Here is a 25,274-nt window from a genome sequence, read left to right on the forward strand (position 1 = left end):
CGTTTAAATGCTATAAATCTCTTCCTATTTGAATTGTTGTTGTTGTTGTAAATTTTCCAAACTACTTATAGCCATGGCATATCTAGTATAAGCGGCTAAGTGGATAGATATATGGGCTGCCTTTAAAGTTGAATATATATAAAAATACATGTGAAACAATTCGCAGTTGTGGAACGATGCGGCGGGCGGGGCAGCGGGGCACAGCTGCTGGGAATTGTGTCTCTTGAGTAACGACCACAAAAAAAAAAAAAAAAGAAAAGAAAAATAAAAAAAGCACTCAACGCTTTTGTAAACATTTCGCAGTTTTTCTTTAAACTGAGCGAGTTGAGTTCTCTTGGCAGCCGAAAAGCATTAACAGTTTGGGCCACGAGACGCGCGCGTCTTCATGCGGATTGGAGATCGTACCAGAGCGAATGCCATATAAAAAACATAAAAAAGACAAAAAAAATATATATATATATATTAGCATAAATTAAAAACGATTTAGTAGCTGCGACACGCAATGCCCACACTGCAGGTGTGTCTGCAATGGACCGCGGTCGTGTTCAATACATTTACTTTGGTGAGTTTTCATAAATCCAGTTAGTCTCTTTGTTTAGTTTTAGTTTAGTGCATAAACTTATTTCGAAAATAGGCATGTGAATTAGTGCTATGCTGACATATGTACGCTCATTAGCATTTATACGATTTTACTCAAGATATTCCATTAACAAACAGCTCGCCGCTTGACTCACGGTGCGTATGAGTAATTTGCTCATTAAGCACTCGATTGCACACACACATACATATATATAGCCTATATATATGCTGTTAAATCTCATTAAATTTTCAATCACTTTTCACGCTTTACGTTTTAATTGTTGCTATTTATTTACATATTCTGTATGGCCAATTTGGCAGCAAACAAATCTCCTGCCTCCGATGCGATGCCCAGACAAGATGTCATTTTACTTATTTTTAATTATTGCTAACATTTTTCGCACAACAATTTGAGTGTGTGTGTGTGTATGTGTGCGTGTCCGGCGGGGCATTTAAAAATAAAGCCGAAAGTAATTTCATGCGTCTGTATTTGTTTTTATTTTGGTTTCTGCTGCCTGACAAAGGCAGGCAAGATATTTGATTTTATTTTGTTTTTTATATTTTTGGCCAGGTTTTTGTTTTTTAATTTGTTTTTGTGTGACGCGTTGTTAATTCACATGATTTTCTTATTTTCCCAATTAATTTCACTTTTATGTTTGCACAGCTAATTGGCAGCCTGGCCGCCCTGGCTGGCGTCTATGAGCTGCTCTATAAACTGGACGAGGGCTCCGCGGATCACATTGATGCGGACAAGATCATGCAGTTGGCCATGGCCGGCAGCCTTATACTGGCCGCTGTCATCGGCTGCTCGGGCGCCTTTCTGGGCTCCATCAAGGTGCTGGCGGTGGTAATTAAGGAAATCCCATATCAAAAAAGGGGCTTTAGCTAAATGATTGTGATTTCCAGCATTTGGTTCTATTGGTGTTGCTGATTGGTGCACACGTCTATCGTCTGGCGCACTACAATGAGTCCAAGCATGTGGATGCCACGGAGGAGTTTGTCATGGGCGTCTGGATGAAGGAGCTGGTGCGTCCGGGCGCCATGCATCAAGTGGAGCGCAGGGTAAGTCCATGTTCGCACAAATGTTAAACATATTTGTAACTTCTGTTGTCCAGTACGAGTGCTGCGGCGACAAAGGCTTCTCGGACTACACCAGCCTGAGCATGCGTGTGCCTCAGAGCTGTTTCCATACCAAGGATGGGGTGCATGCGCTCTATCCCTATGCCGAGGGCTGCATGACAGCCGTTAAACGTGCCCATTTGAATATCTATCGCTCCGAGAGATGGGCGCACGGCGGACTTATTGGCTATGAGGTGAATTATTAGCTGCAGCTTTTGATTTAAAAATATGTATCCTTTTATATGTGTGTGTTTATCTTTTCAGATTGTGGGCATTATTTTGGGCATAACGCTGTGTTGTCAGCTGACCACAAAAACACGCCGTTACGCGTACTAGAACTAAGATTTATACGCTGCATTTGCTAAACTACAATAAACGACTTAACTGCTATGATCCATAGAGAAGCTACTCAAATATTGTCCAGCAGCTGGGCACGCGAGCCCACATGATTAGCGCGCGGCTCACGGCGCACACCTGGCGGCACCTGTTGTCGTGCCCGTCGCTCGCGTTGACGCAGCTTGTAGAGCAGACCGCTGAGCGCGATGGTCTGGACGAGTATAAAGATCTGTGGGTATGCGCATATTAGTTACTAGAAAGATCAGTGAACTGGCAGCTGCGGATGCCGCGGCTGCTGCATACCTCAAGGCCAATGATGCACCACATGAATAGCTTATCGCACTGCTGTATGTGGCTCTGGTTGTGGTTCAATGTCGCCTGGCAGCCGCGTGTAAAGAGCTTGTCGTCGGCAGCAGCAAGCTGATAACAGCTTTTCGGTATGGGCAAATGCAAAGACTTGTAGTCGTTGGCGCCGTTGTAACCGCAGCATTGCTGCTGCTGCTCATACTGTTGCATCAGCTCCGGCTGCTTGTCCAGGCCATGCCAGGCCAGCGTCAGCTCCAGCTGCTGCCAGGCGCCGCTATAGCGACTATACGGCTGATAGTTGTGCAGCTGCATATACTCTACGCCCAGCACGATCAGTATAAAGCAGGTGAACTGAAATATGAGACAGATTAGCATGAATAATTCATGAATGCATAGACTCACAATTAAATTCACGCTTAGCAGATCGCAGACCAGGCCATAGCAGCCGAATATGACTATGGTGCAGATGGTGGCGCCCAGCACGAGACTCTCCACAAAGTATGTATGCTCCGGCGTGTTTGGCTGTGCCATTTGCAGGCCCAGGCCAGCTGCGACCAACACGCCTATGGCCAGTAGCTGCAAGAGATAAGATTGAGTTAATCATGTAAGCTAAGCGAATGCTAACACGCCACCTTACCATATAAAGCAGATTGGACAAGAGTCCGGTGTATTTAATGGTGTTATAGCAGCAGATCATGTTGCGAACGCGAATGCGACAATCTGCAGCAGATGCTGCAATTTTAAAGCGGCTGCAAAGCTGATAATCTACAGAGACTGAATATAATTTATATATATGAACATGAATTAAAGGTGGAGATAGCACATTGACATTTTCCACATTATTTCTCATTCTTTTGATGTAATTTATGAGTCTCTATGAAAAGCGACAGGTCGCCGTTTCAAATTCCGCAGCAAAGCTAAATTTTTTAATATTTGTTTATTTAATTTGTTAGAAAATTAAAGTGTTATAAAATGTTAAAAGTATTAAGTAAAGTACTTGTTACTTTGCCACTTAAAATTGCCTAAAAAATTTGACTTAATAAATATGACGTAGAATTGCATAGAGTACCATTCAAGTTTTTTGTGCAGGGGAGAAAAGCTCCCAGGCTAACACTCAAAACAATTCTTGTGGGCGTGTCCCGGTGTATGTGTCGGTGTGTGTGTGTGAGGGGGCGTTAAACAATTTCAATAAATATCACATTGTATTAGATCGCTGGCAGGGGGGTTTTTTTTTGTTATCTCGTTTTGTCGTTATCGTGTTTTTGAAGCCGTGTTTTTACATGCGCCACGGCAGTGGTATGAGTCCCCATTTCTGTGTTATATCCTTGAAGTTGCACTCCATGGTAAGCACCACTTTCTCCACCTTCTGGTTGCGCGCATTTGTGGCCGCTTTGAGCGTCAGACAGAGCTTTGTCTCGCGATGCGAAATCTGTTGTGTCTGTAATGGAGATAAGCATGTAATTAATCGAAAAGTCAGGCCCGACGCCCACTGATTACTCACATCCATGTCATAGGTCCACTGTTGACTTGCCTCGGTGGCGCATTGCGTCAGCATCACATTCGAAGTCGTTGCATTCCGATTTCTGAGCAGCTTGAGCGCGCCCGCTTTGGGCGGGCGATATGTGAGGCAGACATTGTCGTTGGTCATTATCTGACCCTTGGGTGTAATGACAAACATGTCCATCGTCTGTGCATGCGATGTGCAATCGCCGACTGTCACCGGCTGCAGTGTTGAACGCGGCACATCGTCATGCAGCGGACGCAGGCACTTATCGCGCTCCAAATCGATCAGCGACATAAATTCCTCGGCTTTGTTGTCGATCTCCTCAAAGGCGCGCTTCCATTCCCTGGACAGGGCACGTCCCGGCAGGTTCTTCATGTGCTTACTGTACGCCTGGGCGCATTCCGTTTCGCCATCCAGCCAAATGATTTTACCAAAGAAACGATCCGGTGCGGGAAAGAAGTGCTCCGGCCAAATGTTCTCAAGATACCACGAAAACGGCTTGCACTTGAGTTTCTCGCGCAATGCCAAGCGCTCCGTCACATTCACCTTGTCCCGCGCGCTCAGCGATAGACCTGCCGTGTAGAGCATCACAAAATACTGCCAGTCGTCCATCCAGACGGTGGCGGCTCGTGCCAGATTCGCGGTGAGTACCTCGCTCATGCCGCCCGGGAACGTGTACGGCGTGCTGCTGCGGAATATGTGGCCCACATGGGAGCAGGGACTGATCTCGATGCGTCCGCCGCACTGCCAAATGCGAAAGGACATCTCCACGTTCTCACCGCCCCAGATGCGCATTTCGCTATCGTAGGCGCCCATCTCGTAGAAATATTTGCGATCGATGGCAAACAGGCCGCCAGCCATGCCCGGCGTGGCTATGGGCGCTGTGCTGTCCTTGGGCTTAACGCTGGTCTGTCGTTTGCGATCCGAGGAGAACCAGCGGAAGCTTAGCTGCCAGTTGAAGGCGCCCCAATGATTCTCAAAGGTTTTCGTGTAGCTAAAATTGTCGTCCGATATGATGTCTATCACCGGGCAAATGACCACTTCGCGCGATTCCTTGATGCGTGCCAACAATGGCTCCAGCCAGCCACGGGAGCACTCGCAGTGCGCATCCAGAAAGGTGAGCACATCGCCGCGCGCATGCTGGGCGCCCATGAGGCGAGCGGGCACCAGTCCGCTGCGTTCCTTCATGCGATACAAACGCGTGGGCACATTTAGCACCTTGATGTAGGCCTCCAGTTGGCGTTTCAAAAAGGCTGTGAATGCAGGCAGCGATGATAAGAATGTAAGATTAACTAAGATTAAGTAGAGACTTACAGCGATCGCTGGCATCGTCCACCAAAATGATTTCCTTGAGCAGTTGGCGTGGTGAGCGATTTATGACGCTGGTAATGGTGCGCAGCAGCACGGACCAGGCCTCGTTGTGGAACACAATGATCACCGAGGTGCTGGGCAAGCCATGGGCATAACGTTTATCGCGACATCTGGAAATGGCAAGACGGCAAATCAAGAGCATATTAATAGAGCTTAACGCACGACTTACTCATTTGTTCTGTAGTCCTTGAGCGTTCTGTTGAGGGGTATGCGATCGCTGGCCAAGATATTAAAGCTGTTTAGCTTGAAGAAGCGCTGCATACGAAAACGATCGCGCGGCGGTATGACCACGGGTCGCCCATCGGCGCCCTCGCCCTGTTTAGGCTCGAACTGGTTGATGTTGTAATCATCTGCAAATGTATGGTCATTGAATGTTTTTTATTTTATTTTAATTTTTTATGGGTTTTTTTTTTTTTTTTTGTTGTGGTTTAATAACCTGCAGTCATATTGCCGAAGATGTCTCCCTTGCCAATATAGTGGGCCACAATGTTTTTGTACGGCCAGAGCGAGCGTCGTTTGGGCGGCGGTTTTGGATGACTTTGCACGTTGAGTGATCCAAAAGTGAAGAAAAAAGACAAAAACATAAAAAAAATAAACAAGCAAACAAACAAAAGATGACAATAGCAATAATGTTGGGCATTTAACAATAAGACAAGCAGCAGCAGCAGCGGCAGCAAAACAAGTAGAAATGCCGTAAAAAAAATGCAAAGTAGCCAGCAAAATCGAAAGCAAGGCTGGAGATGAGAGATACCCGTCCAGCCAGCGGCCCACTCAAGTGGAAACAACCGCAGCGCCGGCAGCCACTTGCAACACCAACCAGTGTTGACAATTCAGCTGTTTTCTAGCTCAATTTGGCTAGCTTCAGAGGTCCTCAGCCGCTTTAGCTATCTGTGGGCAGTCAACCAAGCAGCTGCCAGCTACTTTTAGCTTATTTTTGCATTGGCTTCTTTTTGGAAGTTGCCAACACTGCAACAACAACAACTGCCGCTGCTGCCTTGAAGAAAATTATGCAATGGGACGAATGCAGCGATGCGCGGTTGAAGCCAGGCTTGGTTGCAATTTCGTGGCAAATTTCACTAAGACTTTTAGCACACACTCCATTTTCATAGATAACAATAGAGCTGATTATATTTGCATTACTCACCGCGGCTCTGCGTCAGTGTTCTGTATACTTGACACATATAAATTTATGCTAATTGCAAACATGAAGAATGCAAAAAACAACAAGAACAGGTATAGAAGCCAGAGCTTCTTTAGCTGCTGGAAGCGCAGACCCATTTTGACGAACGGCTGTTTGCTTTATTAATTGTTTTGGGACACCCGTGTCTTGCGCGCACGTTGTTGTTGTCTGCTTCAGCTACGCTGTGCTAATGACCGGCAACAATTCGGAGTCCCACTCTCTTTGCGCCAAACTAAGCGTTGGCCAAGAAAATTGATCTGTTGTTTGTTGTGGCCAGCGTTGAACTTGGCCACGACCAATGCACAGTTCAGTTTAAGCACTTCGATAGCCGCGAGTGCGTCTCCTAATGGCCAACGCTACTAAATGCGTTATGAATACATGCTGTCTGCTGAAATCTCATCTTTTTAAGCGGAAAACTAGTTGAACGCGCTGCGAATTTCCTGTTTTTTTCTATTCTGCTATAAGTTGTAAACAACATATCGATAGGCGATGCGATATATTGTGGCGGTCGCTCGATAACTCGGGCGCACAGATGGCAGCACTGTGTCGCATTACGCAAATGAAACCATGAAAGGCGCGCCAATACTTAATAAGTTTGCAATATGCATAACAATTTTACTGAATAAGGTGTTCGTTATTAGGTAAGAATTAGATTAATTTATGCATCAGATGAGTTTGCCGATCACAGCATCACCTACAACAGCAAACATGCCTTGCATTTAAATTGCTTCAACTGCTAATTTTAAATGAATAGTTATTTTCATACACAACAGATGGCGCTGTTTTTAACTGAGCAACTTTTAGCTTACGCGCACATTTTAAATCGCATGCTTAACAAAACAAACATTTAATATTTGTACAATTTTAAATACTGTTTCAAATTAAAGCCCAATTTCTGATCTAACGGTACAAACGTCTACGCTCCGCATTTTGTAATGTGATTGCAAGCAGGCCGGCAACCATAACAGTCAATATCTGCAAATTTTTGGGAATTAGTAAATCTACTTGAAATATATATATATGTATATGTACCTCCAGGCCAACAACAGTCCAGTCACTGATGCGCTCGTATCTGGTGCCCATCACATAAGCCCCGGCCAGACGCTTGTTACAGCCCACGGTATATAAATCCGGGGCTATGGTCGAGTTCTGGTTCAAATAGCAGCTGGCGGGTATTCGCAGTCCGCTGGCAGCATAGTCCAGGGGTCCCGATTTGCCACAGCAGTGGTACTAAACAAGCTATTTTCATTTATATCAATTAAATAATTAAATTTCAACTTACTTTGATCTCATAGTAGGACATGCTGCCATTGTAATACAGCTGCTCCTGCCAGGCATTCGAGATGGTCTCGTTGGCCAGCAGCTCAAAGTTGATGGGTTGTGCGAATATAACGGTAATTTGGGCGCATATCAAGGCCAGCAAAATGGCAGCATACTTTTGGCGAAAATATGAAATATGCAATTTGTAATCTCTACACTTAACGATCTGCTTTGGGTACTCACAATCCAGCTGAGCCGTATGCTCTCACGCAGCGCCGCAACGCAGCCAAAGACGGTGCTGCCGAAGAGCAAGATACCCAGCACGATGCCCAAAATGCAGGGTATGCGTATGGCCTGGCTGTGTGTGAACACTATCAATGCGTAGGAGCACGCAGCTATGGACAGTGAGGCAAATATCTATAAGTCAAGAAATCACAACTATTAGCAATAAAAAAATTCATTAAAAAAAAACACTTACGCAGCAAAGAAAATCCAAAACGAATGAAGAGATTTTCAGCGTTTGCGTACCGCAGCTCATTTTGTGAATATATTTGAAAGCGTTTTCTTTCGCCGTGTCGACCAGGCACAGCGTGAATAACCCAACTGAGCGGCATGAATAAAAAAAAGCCTAACGCCCAAATCAAACATAACACACGAATGTCCATTTGAAGCTTAGTGCCATCGAAGATAGCAGCTCCAGCTCAAGCTGATAAGGCTGCTTCACAGACCAAAACAGCTGTGCAGAGGCATGCAAAGTTTATATATGGCATGGAATTTGATGAGTTGGTCACAAATCGATTTTCAGCTGCAATGCCTCCTGCAGCCAATTAGCCAGCAAGTTTGATGTGCACTCAAACGCAACCAGGTGCAAAAACTATAAGTATACATATGTATATATATTTTAGAATTGGCTTCTTTATACGCACACATAAAGACTTGAGTTAGTGCGCATTGTCAACGAATACTATCAGTTGTGATAACTGTGTGTAGTTGAGTGCTTGTGAGGTAAGCGCTGTTATCTTCAAATTAGTTTACACTACGTTCCCTTCACTGGTTCAGGGTTAAGCAGCGTCAAACGGGTATGCACGACTGTGAAATACACTGTATCATATAATTTTTCAAAGTATTCCACCTATATTCCACTGTCATTTAACTTATGTTCAGTGTCTCAAAATATTCCACCTATATTCCACTGTCATTTAACTTATGTTCAGTGTCTCATAGTATTCCACCTATATTCCATCTATATTTCACTTGCATTTCATATAAGTCCTATGGTTAATTCACCTTTATTTCACCTATATTCCACTTATCCAGTGAATATGTATGCTTCAAAGAATTCCACTTGTAGGTCACTTTAAGCACATAACGTTTCAAGGTATTCCACCTTCATTCCATCCATATTTCACTTGCCTTATAAGGCTTACTGGGGTTTGATGTGCATTTTGTGCTTTACTTATATTCCACTTGTATTTCACTCAGCTTTTTAAAGTTCCAAGGTACTCCCTTTACATTCCACCTGTATTCCACTTTTACTGCATTTGAATTCACTTGTATTTCACTTGCATTTCACCCAACTTTATTTTACCCGCAAATGAAACCAAATATTCAACTGAGTTGTGAATATTTCGCATTCCACCTACATACATTCCACTTGCGTTGCTTTTCACTTGCATTTCACCTGCATTATTTATTTTACCCCCAAATGAAACCAAATATACACCTTAGGTGCGGGTATCTTGCCATTTAAATAACTCAGTCATATTTATGGGCGTGTTTTTGCTACAAAGTACATATGTTAAAATTGAGTTCCCATAACTCAGCCAAGTTAACGACTCACCCCCACGTAACGTTTAGTCAGCCAGATATGAGGTCTTAGCCCTGCTGATAAACGGTGTCTTTGGGGCTTAGGTAGTTGAGTTACCATTGCATTTCTCGCAGTGTATGTCTGACTCGCTTATTATCGTTATTATTATTTTATTATTTTTTTTTTCTATTTTCAACGCCGTCAAACAAAAACTTCCCGTACAATTTTTATCGCAACTAACCGCCGGTGAAGCGACCGCCCGACGGTTGTATATTTTTTTAGTAATTCAGTCTAAAAAAAGTCGTCAGCGAGCGTGCAACGATTCGACTTTGTGTTGCAGTATTAACAATTGTTTTGGGCCAAATTGGTTTATATACTTAGAAATAGAACAAAAGTGAAATGGGTTGTGCAACGGCTACGATCAAATATCTGGTATTCATATTCAATGCCCTCTGCGCGGTGAGTAACAAAATATATACAAGAAATTAGAAAAAAAAACCAAAACAAAAGAAATGGAAAACTCTGCGTCGCAGTTAGTCAGCGTCAAAGTTCAGCAAAGTTGGGTTATCAACGGAATTCAAGTACACATATATACTGTACAGATATATATATATATATATATATATATGTACGTAGAGATAGGGCTCTGGGTGCGGCACACACGGAAAAGCAAAAACACTTTTTTAAGCTGTTTACCTGTTGCGCTTCGTCATAGAGTCCCATTCATATCTAAGTGGCACGAAATGTTATTTCATAACTGAATTTTGTTTCATTTTTGTTTTTTTCGGATATTTACAGATACTTGGCATTAGCGTAATTGTGGTTAATTCGATTGCACTGAAAGATGTCGCCGATGAGACACGCCCCATAATTATATTGTTTATTGTGACCGGCTCGATTGTGTTTCTGATCTCATTCTTTGGCTGCTGTGGCGCCATCAAGGAAAACCTATGCCTCACCTGGACGGTGAGTAAATTTATATCCATCTATAATATTTACATAACTTCTATCAATTTATATATCATGCCCACAGTATGCCATCGTGCTGCTGATCATCTTGATCCTGAGCAGCGTGCTGTGCTTTGTCTATCTGAAGCGCATCGATGAGCAGACGTTGTCGCGGGAGCAACTGAACCAGGCCTGGGACAAGCAAAAGAATGGCACCGATGCCATGTCCATCTATCAGACGAACGTAAGCTCTTGACGATTTCCGAAGAGACTTCTTCTATATATACGCACTCATTTCCTTTGCAGCTGAAGTGCTGCGGCATCAATGGCCCCATCGATTATACCAAGGCCAATATCACAATCCCGCAGAGCTGTTATGTCACCAATAGCACCTCGACCACATCGACGCACACGGTTTACCCCGACGGCTGCTTAAACAAATTGATCGATTTCTACGAGCACGCCTTTAAGTTCGTTAGGGTATTTGGCTGGATTTTGATAGCCGTTGAGGTAAGTACACTTATCTACTCTATTTGCGCACTCGGCAACTAAAAAAAGCAAAACTAGCCAAACTGACTCATTAATTTATTATTTTATTTAGGCCGCCGCCTTTGTGTGTGCCACCATTTTGGGCATCAACTTTAACAACGAGCAACGTCGTTCCAGATATTAGGATATATACCAAATACAATCAACATGTACTACTACTATATGACATACTCCGAAATGTTAACGATGCTTGAGTAGATACAAAATAAAATATTATTTAAGTTAACTATTTATTTATTGGTATTTTTCGCTTTGAAAAACGGAATGATCCTCACGTCACTTAGAATTTTATTGTTCAATCAAAACTCCAGTTGAGACGAAATTCTGAAAGCTTCAGTAATCTCCATTACGTCTGATAATCTAATCTGGGTTATAGAAAACAATGGGAACTGATTTAGCCAGCAAATGTTGACTAGAATATTACCAAAGGGAACTAATTTTCGAATTAGTCTAACAAGTTTTGAGAAAATTTAGGCCATGTTAAGTTGGAAGTAGATTCTGCAAGTTTTAGTTATCAAATCTATGTTGTGGAAAGCAATGGGAATCGATTTAGCTAGGAAATTTTGACTTGAACTTTACCTCTAGAAGAATAAGAGTATTGAAATATATTTTTGAATATATCAACTTATAGATATCATTTTAGTTTTGAGAGTTTTTGGTTTGGGAAAATGTTTATGCAATAGCTGCTCTGTAGAATGAAATACTAAGATCTGCAATATCTACAAATTTGATTCTAAAATACTTTTACTTTTGCCTACGTTTGGAGGCTTTAGCGTTAATTTATTTGAATTTTAATATAAAAAACTTTCCAGAGTTTGGTTTTCTTTTTTAAAATTTTCCAAAATATCCCTTCTCATAGTTGGAAAGGCGCCAAATTGAGCTCCTTTCATATTCTCTCACCTGTGCTCAAATAACATATTTTTTTATAAATACATGTCAAATGCAAACTTTGGACCCATAACAATTTTTGGCCAACAAAGCTAAACGGTGCGCGCATGCATATATAGTTCCGATTTTTGTGGATTTTTAAATGCAATTCTTAAGTGGACATGTTTCAACGTGAATGTGGCACGCGAGCTCACACACACACACACACACACACACACACACACACACAGTACACACCTGTACTGGCAGTCGGAGTAAACGGTTTTGCATGCAGCCCTGTCGACAGTTTGTAACCCAAGTTTTTAATTGCCTCCCGGCCAGCTGCGTGTGTGTGTGTGTGTGTGTGTGGGTGTGGCATGCATCAAATAGAAACTAAATTACTCAAAATAAATAGAATTTAGACAACTCACACACACACCCACACACAGAGAGAGAGAGAGAGAGACAGACATGAGCCGCTGCTGCTACCAAAAAGTCAGAGTTGTCCTTAGACATGCCACTGAAACCAATGCGAGACGCCATGAAGATACCAACCAGGACTGGGGCAAAGCTCTGCACCTGCCCCTGCCCCTGCCCCTGCACCTGCCCCTGCACCTGCCCCTTCTGTTGCTGCCACTCCCACTGCTAACCCTTCTGGTCGTGCCGTTAGAGCTGTATGCCTTACCTTTTGTGGCCATGTGCGCTTTTATGTTTTTGGAAGCCAAATGCCAGTCACATTCGAGACGAGCTCACGTGCAGTTTTGCCCGTTTAACCAAATCGCAGTAAACAGTCTGCAGTAAGCAGTGAGAAGTCGGCAGTCAACTCGTCTTAGTTCGTAGCATAATTCGAGGCGCCTCATGAGTCGCATGCAAGCGTAAGTTTATGCAAATACCGTATATAAAAGCCGTGTGTGTGCCCCATCACAGCTAAAGTGTTGGCATTGTGGGCACGCCCACACGCCCACACGCCCCTGCAACAAAATTGGTTAATTTGTTGCCGGCGGCGGCGTCGCTGCTTAATTTTGGCACATATTCACGTGTCGTAAAGTTTTGTGCTACGGCAATTAGTAAGCCCCAGGTAGTTCGTACGCCACGCCCCCCCACCCTCCACCCCCTCAGAGGTAACAGAAATTACAGTTAAACTTCTGACTGCTTATTGCTGGGTTCGCGTCGTATTTGGTTTATGGAACTGCTCGGCTATAATTGTCCCACATCTTTATTACTTGAGTAATAAAAGATTTATAGCCGTCCCGGCAAATACTCGATCCTGTGCATCCAATTATCGTATCTGCTCTTAAATCTTTATGCACAGGTCAAAAGAAGATTTAAAATTTGAGTCGAAATATTATAATATAACATTTAAAGCATTGAGAAGAAATGCAGAATTAAGAGAGAGAGAAAGAGAGAGAGAGAGAGAGAGAGAGAGAGAGAGAGAGAGAGAGAGAGAGAGAGAGAGAGAGAGGGAGAGAGAGAGGGAGAGAGAAGGAGAACTGATGAGAAAGAACGGCGAGGAATCTATCTATATGTAGATAAGAAGCGATAATGAGAGATTCTTAGAGATGGAGAAGGAGAAAGGGAGAGAGGGAGGGAGAGAGGGAGAGAGAAAAAGAGAGCGAGAGACAGGGAAAGAGAGAAATAGAGACGATAGCAATAGGGAAAGAGATTGGTAAAGATAGAGAGGGAGAGAGAGAGAGACAGCGAGAGAGAAAGAGAGAGAACGAGAGATTCAGGATGGGATTTTGAATGACATTGACAAGGCAAAAAAGTGAGAGGCAGAAAGAGACGGAAAAGACACTGACATAGCAAACGAGAGAGCGAGAGGGAAAAGAAAGAGTATTTGATGATAGAAAGAGAGAAGACACAAAGCAAAAAGAGATGGATAATCAGGCAGACTAGACAAACTTATCAAAATCATGCAATTTTCACCTGTTCTATTCGGCTGCCCGGCGCTGTTCGGCATAAGAAATGCCCTACAAATGCATTCCATGGACTACCCCAACACACAATTAGAGCCCGAAGAAAATTGTTACGACGCACGTGACTCTGCGGCAATATCTAATTTAATAACTTCATAAATTTTGCCGGAATAACTATCAGTTAGCGATGGCACGAACTTTGAATAAGGAATAGATGAAAGTTCCAAGTGTCGTAAATGCAATCAAAGTACTTGAACTATGGCCGTAAACCGCACAATGGCCGCGATTTGGTGCCGCCGGAAAAGGTGTCCCAAACAAACCGATCAAAACTCATCAAGGCTCGAAAGTCTTCGCGTGCCGTGCATGCAGGGTTCAATAGAGTGGGAGTGAGAGAGGGAGAGAGAGAGAGGGAGAGAGTGAAAGGGGTTGTGAGGCGTCCATATGGCAACACTTTTGATTGTGCTCCGTTTGCCGATGACACCCACGTCGTCGTTTGCTGCAATTGGAGCGCCTGCCTTTGGGCTTATGATAAGCGGCACGCGAGCCGGAAGAGTTTGGCAAAAACCAACAAAGTTCCGATCCCAGGGGGGGGGGGGGGGGGGTCTGGCAGGTTGATAGACCTGCTCGTCGTGTCAGCATGTCAGAGTGCCGACATCGTCATTGTTGTTGACGTCGCTGCGCTGTCAGTGTGCAGATAGCAGCGCATGGAATTTGTTTTCCTTGTTGAATATATCAAATCCCGACTATACTAAGTATATACCATGTCGGGCGCTACGGCCGCGTCCAGCTGGAGCACAATGAAGACGCGGTATGTGCGCCCCGGTCATGGCTGAGATCTTAATTAACCTGTTCCGATTTCTATATCATCTGCAGCATCACCGCCTCGGTGCGAACAACCAATCGCATGAATGCGCTGCTGTCGGAGTCCATGCTGAGCCGGCGGCGCGCGCTCCAGAGTGCTGCGGGCGAGGGTGAGGCTGGCGGCGTGGGCGGCGAGTTGGGCGGCGAGCGTAAGGAGAAGCCGAAAAATGATTGGAAATTCTTTCACACCAATTTCAATATGGAACGTGCCCATAAAATCATCGAAGATTGCATTGAGGAGCGTCTGCTGTGGGATCGTTTCAGCCGCAATTATGACTCTTGGCGCGCGCTGCAGCTGGCCGAGAGTCTGGCCGCGGAGATACGAGACCGGGTCAAGAAGCTAAACCACAGGCGGTGAGTGTTGCAAATCATAATCCAATGCGTTGCCAGCCACAAAGCCAACCAAATGACCCCATTATCAATATATATATACATATATACATCTTTCACAGGCATCGCATTGTCTGTCTGCTGTCGATTGCCGAGAAGCAGAACCAGGGCATTTATCAGCGGATGTGCCATCTGATGGACGAGAAGCGAGATAACTTTACTCAACTGGTTTTTGAGCGTCCCACGTACTTCATGATTGTTGTCTTGTATTTGGTCTATCAGGACTAGCTGCGAGTGAAAGTTGTGAAAGCTTTCGATAAAGCTCGTCAAAAGCTGGGCAGCCACTGCACAAACCAGTTGGAAATTATAATAGGCTAAGGACTGTTTCAGAGTATTAGCGCTTAGAAAGTAGTTAAAATTGTAGCCAAATAAAAAGAATATATAATTGAAGAGAACCGTACTCTTCAATTGCAGGCCCCGGCGAGATTCGAACTCACGATCTCCTGTTTACTAGACAGGCGCTTTAACCAACTAAGCCACGGCGCCCTCGTGATTTCATCTGTAAAAATAGTCAACTTGAGAGAACTTTTTTGTGAAGTTCTCTTGTTTTCTGACAGCTGGGTACTTCAGCGGTTCATTGTTTGAATTAATATTTGTTCAAATGTTTTTGGTACAGATATGGAAAACAATGCAGAAAATAATATTGATGTGACTGTGGGTTGCTTTGTTGCTAGTATCTGAGAAATATATAGAGAAATAGTATAAATAATGGCAGGCATTTATAGGGTACAACATGGCAAAAAGTTTGTTTACAAGTAGATAAGCAAATATATAATTTTTTTAAACATATGTTTAAAACTTGGTTAAAGTTCTCATACCCTATAAAAATGGCTTATTATCCGACACATCATTTAGAAATTAGACCTACAGGCAAGTCTATAGATACTTAAAATGTGCAGTAAAAAGATTTTTCTCCAAGAAAATATTATAATTTATTTTTTTTATATATTCAACAATTATTATCCCACAACAAATTAACAAATAAATATATTTATAAATACTAATAAATATAAATACCCTGCTTTTTGCAGGGTATGTTTGCAACAAGCACACCTGTCTACATTATCTTTTGCCTTTTTTATGCATTAATAAATAGAATTTGCTTTAAATATAGTTGGGCTTATCAGCTGTCGCTCTGATAGGCAAAGTACCTGTCTGAAAAAAGCTAAAATAGGCAAAGCTTTTTTTCTGCTGAAGCTTTATTTCTGGCACTGAAAATTTGTACAGAGTTCATGGCAGGGCGCAATTTTCAGCGATTTTAACGATAATGGAAACAATTATTGCGGCAATTGAAGTCATGTTAATGGGCGAGTGCGTCAGTTGGCGTGCAACAAGCAACAACAACAATAGAAAAGAAAATAATAACAGTAAAGGCAACATGGGGCGGAAAAGGAAACAACAATAAGTGGCAAATGGCTGACTCAGTATTTGCTAATTTCCAATTGAAAAATATGAAACGAAAAATAAATTTAAAAAAAAGTCAACCAACTTGTTGGCATAGTGCAAAGGCCCCGGCGAGATTCGAACTCACGATCTCCTGTTTACTAGACAGGCGCTTTAACCAACTAAGCCACGGCGCCCTGACAACCGAGTCGGACAAATGTGCTACACGAATGCCGCAGACGCCGTGTGGAGTACGAGAAAAATCATAAATAACTGTGCACAGGAAAAGCATCTAGGAAAATAGAGAAACGCTTAAATAGAGGGAGAGAGAGAGTGTGTGTGAGTTGATGAGGAGAGAGGGGGAGAAGGAAAACTTTTTATTGTTCGGCGGCAAGAACTAGTTATGTAATCTATGCCATATTTATCTACAACTTGTGTGCCAGTCCACAAAGTATTTATAAGTAGACATATCTCTCGCTCTCTCTTCCACTCGCCCTCTCCTTCTCACACGCTATACAAATACTCGGAGAGTTACAGCTGGCAGTAGGCATGTTTGTCTATTTGTTGCTGCTGAGCAGAGCTGAAGATAAATGCAAATGTTGGCGCTGCCTTTGGCCAAATGGAAATTATTTGTACTCTTGCGGCCGGGCAGCAACTTAAGCACTTGAAATGTATCTTTGAGATTGCTGCTAAACAGCTGAAAAACAGCCCAAAGGCAAATGTGCAGAGTTTCAACTCCCACTCGCTGCCACCGTTTCCACTGACACAGAGCGTTTGGCTAGAGGCTTTCCAATTTTTACCAAATGGGCATTGCCTCGACTTGCTCGTCCGCCTGAGCCATATAAGTATCTACTGCCAAAGATACCTTTAAAGCTTCTAGTTTTACTTGGCACATAAATCACCAAAACTTGAAACAGTTGCCAAACACATTAACACTAAATGCGTTGCCTCTACCAATGTCAGCTGCCATAACAGTTGCCATTCATTGACTGGAGCAACAGTTTAGCAGCCGGAAAACATGAACGACAACTCCAATTCCAGCCTCCGACTACGAATCGACCAAACTAATTGCTCGAAGTTAGTTGCTCATCAAATTGCCGCATCATTTTACGCAGATTTTTATCGCAACAGCCAACAGCAGCCGCCGCAATGGCCAGAACCGTCCAAACTCGGCCCAGTCGGCACACAGCCTGCCCAGTTAGCCAGGAGTATGTACCAAAAAGTATCTAATGCGTTTCCTGTGTATCAGCCATGTAGTCTGATGTGTTATGTTGCCTGTATCTCGATGTGTCTATCTATGTTTGTATACCCTACATTACGACGAAGGAGATTAAGGTGATTTTCTGATTGGGCTTGGCACTCATATTAGGTGAGCATATGGAATTGATTTCAAATAAAATAAAAATTTATAATTGGAACAAGAAACAAATGAATTGAAAATTTGAAAAAGGATTCTGGTTCAAATCAAGAAGCAAATATTTGAAAATTTGAACAAGTATTCTGGTTCAACCTCCATATAAGTATGAAATGTACTTGTAGAATCGATCAATAAAGAAACAATAAATGTTTATATGAAGGTCGACAAGGCTGTGTGAGAAATAATAGTATACCCTTATAAAAGCGGAAAAACTTTGGTGATATAGTCAGTGAGGATAAGTGTAGACTTCATATTAAGTCCAGATATTCCCAATGCAACTCTGAGTGATAAAGTCAGCGGAGAACAAGTAGGCTACATGTTAAGTCTAGATATTCTAAAGGCAATAGTCAAAGAGGGTAAGCTCCATATAAAGTCAAGATATTCTGATATAGTTTATGAATCACGCCCAGCCTTATTATAGGGCATTCGCCCTTCGTTTAGCTGCGGTTAATCGCTTTTTCGCCCATGTAACATTGTAATTTGGCATGGAATTGAAGCGAACGCTTATCAGGACATGACTCCAATAAATTCGCTTTTGCCGTTTGGCGCTATCTCTCACTCAGCACAGCAGCAGCAGGCGAAGGACTGAGGCGTATTTAACCCAATGTAGCCTTGGCCCCGGGCACTGTCAGCAAGGGAACACGAAACGGGACCCGATCTGGATGCATAGTTTGTGTCCGCGTGCTCCTTGTCTGCCAATGCGCAGCAATTGAGTTTTTACGCAGTTTGACAAGGCTCCACAAGGATGTGGAGCCCAGTGTCAATGCCAATGTGTTGGGCTGCCTTTCGGCTTAGCTGCGGGCTGTCAGGGGCTCGGTTTTTCAGGTTTTTTTTGAGGGTTTTTCAGGGTATTTTTCTGTGTGTGAGAGACAAATCTGCTTTGTTTTTATCTGATGCCATTTCGTATTTAGCTGCAGCTTCTTATCCTGGTGGGAATGCGTACATTTGTGTGGCGTTTCAAGCCGGATTAGAATGTGGTGACAGGGGACGGTAACGGGATGGTAGGGTGGCTTCCTGCTATGATATTGTTACTTTAACTTTAACGCCTTCAAATAAAAGCGCACGCCATTAATCTGAGGCAATTTCAGATGCGCCAAGCTGAAATTTTATAATTATTACGAGTGCGCCGCAGGACCGAGCGGGCCCATCCACAAGAGTGCCATAAAAGCCGCCAAGCGCCAATAATCTTAATTGAGCGACATTTCAAAAGCAATTAGAACGAGACCAAAAACTTTGGAGCCAAAAAACGCAGCCAATAAAACGCCGAATGAAAAACACAACACATTTTTGAAACAATTAATGACCGAAACTTGGGTCAACATTTTAATCACGCCAGGGCCAGATCGGGGGGAAGTCCGTGGGCGGCAGCATGCGAAGCTTAACGCCGCGGCAATTCTTTCTGTAAATAAATAGAAAATGGTAACATATAGTAGTATTTTATGTAGTAGATAGTAGTATATAATAGAGTAGTAAATAGTAGCAGAAGTACAAAATATGTGGTATTATATAGTATTATATAGTATTACTAGAAAGTGGAGTAGGGTAGAAGTAGTAGATAGTAGTAGATAGAAGCAAATATTAGTAGATAGAAGTATATAGACGTAAATAGTAGTAGATTGTAGTAGTAGATAGTAGAATATAAAAGTAGTAGATAAAAGTAGTAGAAAGTAGTAGATAGTAGTAGATAGTAGTGGATAGTAGATAGTAGTAGCTAGTAGTAGCTAGTAGTAGATAGTAGTAGATAGTAGTAGATAATGGTAGATAGTAAAAGATAGTAGTAGATAGAAGTAGATATTAATAGATATAAATAGTAGATAGTAATAGATAGTAATATATAGTAGTAGATAGTAGTATACAGTAGTAAATTGTAGTAGATAGTAGTAATAGTAGATATTAGTAGATACAAGTAGATATTAATAGATATTAGTAGTAGATAGTGTAGATAGTAATATATAGTAGTAGATAGTAGTAGCTAGTAGTAGATAGTAGTATATAGTAGTAGATAGTGGTAAAATGGTAGATAGTAAAAGATAGTAGTAGATAGAAGTAGATATAAATAGTAGATAGTAGTATACAGTAGTAGATAGTAATATATAGTAGTAGATAGTAGTAGACAGTAGTAGATAGTAGTAACTAGTAGTAGATGGTAGTATACAGTGGTAAATTGTAGTAGATAGTAGTAATAGTAGATATTAGTAGATACAAGTAGATATTAATAGATATTAGTAGTAGATAGTAATATATAGTAGTAGATAGTAGTAGCTAGTAGTAGATAGTAGTAGATAGTAGTAGATAGTAATATATAGTAGTAGATAGTAGTATGCAGTAGTAAATTGTAGTAGATAGTAGTACTAGTAGATAGTAGTAGATACAAGTAGATATTAATAGATATTAGTAGTAGATAGTAGTAGATAGTAATATATAGTAGTAGATAGTAGTAGATAGTAGTAAATTACAGTACTCACTTGAGACGGCGAATGCAGAACTTCCAGTCCTCGACCATGTTGCCGAAGAGCGCATGCAGGAAGATGCGCGTGAGTATCAAGTCGAGGCTAAGATCGTATCGGAGCTGATTGTGGCAGCGCAGGGGCGCCATGAGGCGCATGTGATTTCTGGAATGGATGCTGAGCTTGCTTAGCTCCGTCTGGAAATTCTGCTTATCGATTTTGGTCGCCTTGATCTGCTCGTTGCGCTCGATACAGAGGCCAGCCTGGTGCTGGATGGATTGCTTGAACTGCTCTAACTCGTCGAGCTGGGCGCTCATCTGGCGCAGCCTGTTGCCCAGCTGGCAGCGCATGTCCTCCAGCAGCCGCAGATGTTTGCGGGAGCTCTGCAGATGCTGCGCCTGAAGTCGCAGCTGGCAGCGCAGCTTAGAGTTGCTGCGTCGCAGCTGCTGGAGCATCAACTGTTTGTCTGTGAGACAGCCGTGGTCCTCGGACGCGGTGCGGCTGGTGCCCGTCAGCTCGCAGGGATCGGCGGGCGGGTAGATCAAGTGGGCTTGCAGCTGCTTAAGACGCCGCTTGATGGCCTCCAGTTGATCGTAGGCCAGATCCAGATCGGGCTCCTCCACCTCGCCAAAGTCAACGTTGTCGCTGGCGCTCAGAATTTCGCTCTCCACCGGGCTGAGCAGGCCCGGAGCACGGCACTCGCCGGCCACGTACCAGTTGCCTAAAATTTTATTCATCTCTTGGGGTTCCAACTAAAGATTGTGCTTAAATCAAACTAAAACTATTTGACAGCAACTGGCTGGAACGTAAAATCAATGCACAGCCCCCTTCGACCCACTGCGGCGCCTTGTTTAATTGAGTTAAGCAAATCAGTTGTCGCTCGTTTCACTTTCAATTAAATAAACAACTTTTTGGGCACCGACTCGTCTCCCGCCCATCCCCTCCTCGCCTGGCATTTTAACCCCTAATTTATTAATGACTGCCGGCATTCGTCAGCAACAACAACAACAACAACAACAACAACAACAACAACAGCTCAAAAAGTTCATATTTCAAAAATGGTTTCTAACAAGCTGAAACTGCGCCAACAGCTAACAAGTGCGGCTGCTTTAGTCGGGCGTGCGCCACGACCAGATACCCTGTACTCAGCTAACACAGGCCTAGCTTGCGGTAAAGTTATTCGTCAATAACTCGGGTGTTTATACTGCGATCGCTTTGCTATTTTGAAGACTTCAATAAAGCATTTTAGTATCTACTTATACCAAAAATCTTAGCTCTAGCTCTATTTATTTCAACCATTTTGGATGCATTTCTGAGGATTGTCTTTTAAGTAAAATACACAGGATCTATGTTTACTAAACGAAAGCCTGCGTGCCTCATTTGAGGTAAGATAGATATTTATGATGACAATCTATACTTATCGATTTCGATTAAACAAAAATCCATATCGAATTATTAAAAGATTCCTTTTTCGTATTAAATGTGGTGTGTCTCGGATTTCGAAAGTCTCAAGAAGTTCTCGTTGAAGGACGAAAGGACGAAAGGATGATCTAAGATAGACAGGCGGACAGGCAGACGGACTTCACGGCATGAATGCTGCAAGTGTTTTTTGCTGATCAGGAATATATATATATATATTAAATGGGCCCGATTTCACCTACTGCTGTCCGTTTGAACCTCATAGGACCCCCCTACACTCTCTAAAGCTTAATACAGGGTATCGAAAAAGGACTGCTGCGGCAGGCGGGGCAGCCGACTGAAAGGGTTGGCAACCGCTGACGCGCTCCGGCAAAGTTATTGGGCGCCATTTGATTAATGACACTAACAGCTTAAAGGGACAGAGACCGGAAGATTCCAGTTGGGAGTTCGCTTTAAGTGCGAGCTGTTTGCCTGCAAAATATTTGCACAGAAAGTTTCACTTTTCGTTGAGTCCTGTCACGTGCAGCGTTTGTGTGCAGCCTGGCCGAAACTAGCATGTCTCCCTCATAGCCATATCCATATCCATGTCAATAACAGGGCGGGTTGGAATGGGGTGGCAAAAATTCTGCATACCGTTGCGCATTGTGACATGGCAGATGAATTTGTTGAAACATGTGTTCCGCCAGCTGTGCCGGCAGCAGCTCCTGTGCCTTCTGTCAACTGGCATTCAGCTCCAGTCGTCAGCCGGGGCAAGTGGAACTGATACAGATAAATTAAATTTTCGTTGTCAACGTACATTGAACCTGGCCGCGGATGCCAGCACGCCTTTTGATTCCTGCTGCAGTCCTGGCATGTATTAGTTTCTGTTTATTGACGATGCCCCCGGCTGGATTGGGTCGGGCTGGGTCTGCAGTTTGCCGGGTTATTGGCATTATAAACACGTAGCCAAAATGAGAGCATAGCGTTTGGCATATTACTTTAATAAAAACGTACAAAATACGTTTATTTGTGGTCTTAACGGCTGCTGTGATATGCGCTTCGGTGTGTGTGTGTGTGTGTGTGTGTGTGTGCTTATCCCTGGGTTCAAATAGGAATTTCAGAAAATATTTGTGCTATTTAATTTTGCATAATTTTAATATCTTTACTAAAACTAATTACATATTTTTCAAAATATTTATATAAAAGAGAAGTTGCTGGTTCGAATCTGAGTCCAAATACAATTAACAGTTTAATTGATATAATTTTAATAATAATTCAGATTTTCTGTAGATACGTTTTCTATGCTTTAACTTAAAAACATTCTGTATTTAATTTCAGCTCAAAAATGTGGCCGAAAAAATAAAAAAAAACCCAACCCCCGACTTTACTAATATGCAATCAGGAATATCGCTCACATAAATCACAGTACAGCAATTTGTTTATATACATGTGTATGTAATACATATATATTTTTCCAATTCGCATCGACATCGCGGCATAAATCTGAATATCTTACACAGGCGCATCTAAGCCCTGGCCAAACGTGACTCAATTATATGGCCAGCAGCGAAGCAGGCAACTTTTTATGCCCGCCCCCCACCCACACACACACAGACACATGCACATATGTGCGAGTGTCTCAGATTTCATAGGGGTTTCCTTTTTTAATACCCTGCTAGCGGCTATCATAATTTTGATATGAAATTTGTAACGCATAGCAGAAGCGTATGCACGGATCATGGCACTGGCAGAGAGCGCATTTATCTGAAGAGCGAACATAGATGGTTGAGCGTGGGAGATGACTTTTTCGGCCATTCTGCACACATTATTTGCTCTCATGCTTTTGATTCCGTTATATGCTCAAGTTGCTGAGCACTGTGCATGTTATGACCGGGAGAAGTCATTGCATATTTAAGTAGTTACTTATAGCTCACTCACTGGGGAGAAGTCGTGCAATGTCCACCATTGGCCGCGACACTTATGATCCCGTTACATTGGTTCAGCTGAGAGCGCGAGCGAGTTCTGTGAAATTTATGCTCTTGGCTGTGCTTGTATTAGTGCATATGCCGTTGCCGGCTTAGCGTAGGCGCTTCCTTAATGAGAACATTTAGTTAGTGCGCGTTCCTCCCTTTGATCGGTTGTTTCTGTTGTGCGTGTGTGAAAAATAGTTTTTAAAAACCATTTGCAATAATTATGTTGTGTGAAATGCGTTTAATATGTGCAGAGTGTGTGTTTTAATAGTTTTTAATAGTGATATTCACCTTTCATCAGCTGGCTTGCAATATTTAACCATCGGTAGAATGTGCGTTGCGTAATTTTTGATGCAGAGCTTTTGCACTGAAGATAAATTGGCGGCAATTAAACGTATTCCATGTGCAGAGAGAGCGAGAGAGAGAGAGCTTTTCTAAAGTAGGTAAGCGTGCTCCTTTATATATTATTAAAATGCATATGTATATATGTATATGTATATATTTTTACTTTAAGTACGCAATTGGAATACAGTTATATTTTTCTTGTCGCTCTGTTTAAACGCTTGAAGTGGGTATTTTTTCTATCTATATAAAAGGGTATTTAATGGTATGCGTGCCGAAGAAAGCATTTGTTTCTAGTTGTTTCCTTTTGCCATTCCAATGAAAAACAATGCATAATTCTGGCGTATGGCAAACCGAAAAATTTATGTGCAAAACAATAAAATTAAATTGTTTTCGCATTCGACATTCAACTTGCTACACTTTACATTCCGCATGCAACATGCTGCAAAATAATGAACTCATCTAGATGAGAATAATAAATTTTTGAGCAATGTGGCAGTCGAGAGCGGAAACGCTACGCCATTTTATAGCCCAGCCGCACCCTCTGGCCACACTTGAGCTCGGCAAGAGTAGCAAAAAGAGCTGAAGCCCAGGTCGTAAACCACAAGTGCGCGCATTGCCAGCGACTTTGTCACATTCCAACTTCCTGGCAGGACCTGCATAGGAGCTGCCACTGTAGCTGTAGCTGTGACTGTACTGGAGTGTTTAACTCATGAACGCCCACTTTGATTTCCATTTGAATTGAGCGCACAGACGGCAGCCACTTGTAATGTCGCCCATATGTGGCTCGATTTATGGGCCTCAAGCCGTGTGCGAAGGCAGTCGCGCCTGTCATCATCAAGCGGTATGCAACGTCAACTTTAAGGCACGTTTTCAACTTTAACAAATTAGGGTATATGAAAAAAGGAAAGGTAAATACTAACAAAATGGAGAACTAAAATGCTCAATTAAGGGCTTTGGCATAAAGAGAGAGGAGAGCTTAACAGCAGCTTAGCAGAGAATGCATTCGAATGAATGAAGAGAGAGGAAAGCTTAACAGCAGCTTAGCAGAGAGCGCAATCGAATTAATAAAGGGAGAGAGAAAAGCTTAACAAATTAATGAAGAGAGAGCAGAGCTTAACAGCAGCTTAGCAGAGCGCGTAATCGAATGAATGAATAGAGAGGAAGCTTAACAGCAGCTTAACAGAGCGCCCTGCTGAGCTGAGCTTATATTGAAAAATGACACTGGCAAACAAAGTTTTACAACTCAAACATAAAAATAAACCAAAAAAAAAACAACAAAATTTCTAAAAATATGTAAACAAACAAAAACAACAAACACACT

At 42.7% G+C, this 25,274-nt stretch overlaps 7 protein-coding genes and 2 non-coding genes across 9 annotated transcripts; 3 read left to right on the forward strand and 6 right to left on the reverse strand.

Moving 5' to 3' along the window:
• The first annotated feature begins 442 nt into the window (after positions 1 to 442).
• LOC115762492 (protein late bloomer) lies at positions 443 to 2,083 on the forward strand. The gene is made up of 5 exons (XM_030704729.1): positions 443 to 562; positions 1,244 to 1,426; positions 1,486 to 1,641; positions 1,695 to 1,892; positions 1,963 to 2,083. The coding sequence occupies exons 1-5, from the start codon at positions 503 to 505 to the stop codon at positions 2,032 to 2,034; spliced, it is 669 nt and encodes a 222-aa protein (XP_030560589.1). The 5' UTR covers positions 443 to 502; the 3' UTR covers positions 2,035 to 2,083.
• On the reverse strand, positions 2,039 to 3,117 carry LOC115762491 (protein late bloomer). The gene is made up of 4 exons (XM_030704728.1): positions 2,978 to 3,117; positions 2,743 to 2,916; positions 2,338 to 2,691; positions 2,039 to 2,263 (listed from the first exon to the last, which is right to left on the reverse strand). The coding sequence occupies exons 1-4, from the start codon at positions 3,035 to 3,037 to the stop codon at positions 2,108 to 2,110; spliced, it is 744 nt and encodes a 247-aa protein (XP_030560588.1). The 5' UTR covers positions 3,038 to 3,117; the 3' UTR covers positions 2,039 to 2,107.
• A 173-nt stretch (positions 3,118 to 3,290) lies between these two features.
• LOC115762490 (polypeptide N-acetylgalactosaminyltransferase 3) lies at positions 3,291 to 6,831 on the reverse strand. Its single transcript, XM_030704726.1, has 6 exons — positions 6,360 to 6,831; positions 5,652 to 5,752; positions 5,385 to 5,565; positions 5,159 to 5,325; positions 3,842 to 5,097; positions 3,291 to 3,778 (listed from the first exon to the last, which is right to left on the reverse strand). The coding sequence occupies exons 1-6, from the start codon at positions 6,491 to 6,493 to the stop codon at positions 3,617 to 3,619; spliced, it is 2,001 nt and encodes a 666-aa protein (XP_030560586.1). The 5' UTR covers positions 6,494 to 6,831; the 3' UTR covers positions 3,291 to 3,616.
• A 235-nt stretch (positions 6,832 to 7,066) lies between these two features.
• LOC115762494 (protein late bloomer) lies at positions 7,067 to 8,467 on the reverse strand. Its single transcript, XM_030704731.1, has 5 exons — positions 8,134 to 8,467; positions 7,899 to 8,072; positions 7,678 to 7,830; positions 7,428 to 7,625; positions 7,067 to 7,370 (listed from the first exon to the last, which is right to left on the reverse strand). The coding sequence occupies exons 1-5, from the start codon at positions 8,191 to 8,193 to the stop codon at positions 7,296 to 7,298; spliced, it is 660 nt and encodes a 219-aa protein (XP_030560591.1). The 5' UTR covers positions 8,194 to 8,467; the 3' UTR covers positions 7,067 to 7,295.
• A 1,288-nt stretch (positions 8,468 to 9,755) lies between these two features.
• LOC115762493 (protein late bloomer) lies at positions 9,756 to 11,185 on the forward strand. Its single transcript, XM_030704730.1, has 5 exons — positions 9,756 to 9,921; positions 10,261 to 10,428; positions 10,496 to 10,654; positions 10,717 to 10,920; positions 11,012 to 11,185. The coding sequence occupies exons 1-5, from the start codon at positions 9,862 to 9,864 to the stop codon at positions 11,081 to 11,083; spliced, it is 663 nt and encodes a 220-aa protein (XP_030560590.1). The 5' UTR covers positions 9,756 to 9,861; the 3' UTR covers positions 11,084 to 11,185.
• A 3,318-nt stretch (positions 11,186 to 14,503) lies between these two features.
• LOC115762356 (tctex1 domain-containing protein 2) lies at positions 14,504 to 15,221 on the forward strand. Its single transcript, XM_030704525.1, has 3 exons — positions 14,504 to 14,550; positions 14,616 to 14,957; positions 15,056 to 15,221. Exons 1-3 carry the CDS (start codon positions 14,504 to 14,506, stop codon positions 15,219 to 15,221), a joined length of 555 nt encoding a protein of 184 aa, XP_030560385.1.
• A 184-nt stretch (positions 15,222 to 15,405) lies between these two features.
• On the reverse strand, positions 15,406 to 15,479 carry Trnat-agu. Its single transcript has one exon. It is a non-coding gene; the product is annotated as a tRNA-Thr (tRNA).
• A 1,020-nt stretch (positions 15,480 to 16,499) lies between these two features.
• On the reverse strand, positions 16,500 to 16,573 carry Trnat-agu. Its single transcript has one exon. It is a non-coding gene; the product is annotated as a tRNA-Thr (tRNA).
• Positions 16,574 to 19,077: 2,504 nt separating this feature from the next.
• LOC115762207 lies at positions 19,078 to 21,016 on the reverse strand. The gene is made up of 2 exons (XM_030704333.1): positions 20,259 to 21,016; positions 19,078 to 19,192 (listed from the first exon to the last, which is right to left on the reverse strand). Exons 1-2 carry the CDS (start codon positions 20,975 to 20,977, stop codon positions 19,117 to 19,119), a joined length of 795 nt encoding a protein of 264 aa, XP_030560193.1. The 5' UTR covers positions 20,978 to 21,016; the 3' UTR covers positions 19,078 to 19,116.
• Between the last annotated feature and the right edge of the window lie 4,258 nt (positions 21,017 to 25,274).

This window comes from Drosophila novamexicana, unplaced genomic scaffold (genome assembly GCF_003285875.2).
Source record: "Drosophila novamexicana strain 15010-1031.04,08,12 unplaced genomic scaffold, DnovRS2.1 tig00000564-arrow-pilon, whole genome shotgun sequence".
NCBI lineage: Eukaryota > Metazoa > Arthropoda > Insecta > Diptera > Drosophilidae > Drosophila > Drosophila novamexicana.